The sequence below is a fragment of the Athene cunicularia genome, assembly GCF_003259725.1.
Source record: "Athene cunicularia isolate RWA chromosome 2 unlocalized genomic scaffold, athCun1 chr2_part1, whole genome shotgun sequence".
NCBI classification, from domain to species: Eukaryota; Metazoa; Chordata; class Aves; order Strigiformes; family Strigidae; genus Athene; species Athene cunicularia.
The window spans coordinates 153,123,705-153,127,099 of record NW_020799095.1 but is presented as its reverse complement, the minus strand read 5'-3'; the positions used below and the strand labels follow the sequence as shown (position 1 = coordinate 153,127,099).

General features: G+C 39.6%; 1 protein-coding gene across 1 annotated transcript; it reads right to left on the bottom strand.

Moving 5' to 3' along the window:
- Window positions 1-391: 391 nt before the first annotated feature.
- CCDC166 (coiled-coil domain containing 166) lies at window positions 392-2,118 on the bottom strand. Its single transcript, XM_026842794.1, has one exon. It carries the CDS (start codon window positions 1,917-1,919, stop codon window positions 873-875), a length of 1,047 nt encoding a protein of 348 aa, XP_026698595.1. The 5' UTR covers window positions 1,920-2,118; the 3' UTR covers window positions 392-872.
- Between the last annotated feature and the right edge of the window lie 1,277 nt (window positions 2,119-3,395).

The window sequence follows — 3,395 nt, the reverse complement described above, 5'->3', positions numbered from 1 at the left end:
TGGAAATTTGTGATGGAATTGAAATTCCATTTAAATTTAAGAAAAAACTTTTTTTTTACTGTGTAGTCAAACACTGTACCAGGCTGCATGAAGAGGCTGTGGAGTCTGTTCTTGGAGATGCTCAAAAGCCACTGAAAGTGGCCCTGCTCTGGTTGACCTTCCTTTGAGGTCTCTTCCAATCTCAGCTAAGGTTTGCTTCTATTTAAAATATCCCCACGGGAATGTTAAAACTTACAGTAAGGGAGAATTCTGGTGTCATTGTTGATGAGGTAATTGAAATCCAGAAGTGTTCAACTTGGAAGGTGAAAGTAGCTGCAGTGTATTAGAAGCACAACTCTTTCTTTAATTCTTGCTTCTCAAGTAAAACACTAAAACAAGAAAAGAATGAGAAGAAAGTAAAAATTGATACGAATATATTCAGTGAATATATTTTATTGGTAGTTATGACCAAGGGCCCGGTGCCTCAACTGCTTATATTGTTTAAAGGATTTGGTTGCTTGCATATTTATTTTCTCTCCTTTGGAGGCTAGCAGAAAGTAAAGTCTTTGCCATGTGGAAATTTTGCAAAATGAATGTTGCTGAAAGTAAGAGCTGGCCTACATTGGTTCATACTGTGGTATCAGTAGATGTAGTGTGCAGTAAACAGAGAATACCTCACTCTGTCTAAGAAGATAATTTACCCATGGAAAATTACTAATGAATGAAACATCAAAGTCTGATCTCAAAGAGAAAATGTTATTGTTTATTTTGGGACATGCCATTCAAATGCCTTAATACAGATGTCATGAAAGTTAAAGCTGTGGTTACTTTTAAGATCTGTTGTCTGGGTTGCATGCTGAGCATGAGCTATGGAAATCAACCCTTTCATCCACCTACAGAACAGTCACTTCTGTATCCTCTGTTACCGAACTAATGCTGGCAGCAGCTGACAGTCCAGATATGTCTACTGATACACTGGCATTTATGAGGAGGGGAGAGATGGTTTTTGGATAATGGACACATCTGAAGGGGCTGTGAGGGCTGTAGGTTTCAGCGTTTGCATCATGTGCCTCATGCTGGTGTGACCACGGCCGCCGGCGTGCCATGTCCTGGGTGTATTGGTTCTCCCAAAGAAGCTGCTGCTGCTGCTCTCTCAGTTGAACTTTGGTTTCTTTAAGGATTTTGGAGTATTGGATGAGTCTGAGCAATTCCTGGCGCAGATGCCAATTCTCTGCTTTTACTTGTGTGATGTGCTGAATTAGAGATTGCATCGCTGCTTCTTCTGCTCTCTTGGTGAGAACCTGGATCTTCTGATGAAAGTCTGTCTCACAGTCAGACTTGGCCTGCAGAAATCTCTTGATTTTGTGCATTTCGTCTGAGTACTGTATCTTTGTGGCCAACAGTTTCTTCTCTAGCTCTTTAATCTTTTTTGTCTGTTCCAGCTGAAGAGATGAGTATTTAAAAGGCTGCAGGTCTTCAACCTCCTCATTCACAAGAGAGTACTTTGTCTCCATATCCATCAGAGCGCTCCTTACCTCCTTCTCTTTTTCTGTATACTGTGAGATTAGCTTCTCTTTTTGCATCCAGACTTCAGACAGATCAGTGTGATTCTGGTCATTTAATGTTATTATTAGATTCTGGCACTTCTGGCTGTGTTTTCTTATGTAAGAGAGGTAAGCATTGCTCTCTTCCTGATTCCGTTTGGCTTCCTTTTCTAGGAATTTATTTTCCTGCAGGAAATGTACCACTCTTCCCATGTATGTGTTCATATGCCTAGTGAGAATCTTGTATTCCTTCTGCAAGTACAATTTCCTCTCTTTGTCATGTGTTTCCATGTCACTTATTCCTTTGGTTGTATCTCCATCCTTGGTTCTTACTCCTTGCTCATTTCTGCCGGCACTCATGGTGTCTTGTTTTGTCTGCTTTGTCTTGGATGCCATATTTCACACTGAGGATATCAAACTCTGGCAAACTGCAAAAGAATGAAAACCCACAAATTCTAAGTGAGCATTTATGCCACATGTATGACCGTTGCTTTTCTCCCCAGCCATGCCCTCCTATGTTTGTATGCTTAAAATGATTATTCTGGCAGCTAAAATGTTTGACCTAAAACTTTTCATGTCTGGCCTATGTCTTGAGTTGAAGCACACATGCATATATATATATATATATATATATATTTGTGGTTTTATGTTCCTAGTTAACTGAGAAGAAAAACACATCTTTTTTAAGATTTCTTTTTTGTCATATAATGTTTTATTTCTGTAGTTTGGAATACAAAGTCAAATTCCACTAGTGAATTATTGCAGCTGTACATTTTGTAGGCAGTAGATCTTGTCCATAAAACTTCAGCAGCAAGTAAGTACTGAAGTGCTAATAGAGTCATGCCTGAAACTTGCAAATTCATAACAAATTCTAAAATAGAACTGCTAAGTCATAGTGCTGGTCTGTAAGTTGCCTGTAGAGAACGTTATGGACAGTAGTACAGATTAAGCCCCATTCCTCCATCAAAGTTAGATTCCTTATTTGTATTTGAAGCTGCATCCTTTTCCTGGATTTAGAAAGCTAAGTCAGTATTGTCTTATGAAGTGAGAGCAGAAAAGGAAATGGTGCAGCCAGTTACAACCTAGGGCTTCATTGATCAGTCAAGGAGAGAGACCACATTCTTATCCTTCCACTGCCGAAGGTAACAAACCGGTACTTTCTTGGACTCATCTTAACCATGTCATTTGCAAGATGACACAGATAACTAAATATTTATGAATGCAGAGAGAGTGAGAGAATGACCATGACGGGGGTAATGGCTAAAGAAACATCCTCTCAGATCTGGCCATGGAATGTGTGCCATAGATCTTGATGGAGCGTTGAATGTGCCATGCAGATGTGATCTCTCCAGTTGCGTAGGACTGCGTTCTTCCCTCAGAGATGGTGGGTAGGAGATAGGTACAGAACATTATGGGGGGGCTGAACATCGGTTTAGCATCTGTTGAGACTATATTGGATTATTCATTTGGAGATTATTTATCTGGGCTGCTTTTTTTCTGAGTTCTGTTTTGGTTTTGTTACAGGTGAGTAACCTGAAATTTGCTTTGGTGTTTTGGCCAAATTAAGACAAAATGTTTTACTCTATTAGGAGAAAGATGTTGTGGCATGAGGATAGAACCTCTGTGCTTATTTGTAGATGTACACCCAAGTTTCCATGGTAAGAGAACAACATCCCAGATAAGACCCTAGAGTGAAGAAACACGTGTAGTGCAAATAATGGTAAGGCTTACCAAGTTGCTAGTAAAATTTGCCACAGTAAGATGCACCTTTAGAGCACAGAATTGTTTTCCAGAAGGGTCAGACATTACTGAATAAGAAATGATGAAGTGCAGCAACAAGATAGAAGCTGTGCATGTCTGAAATCCATGCTT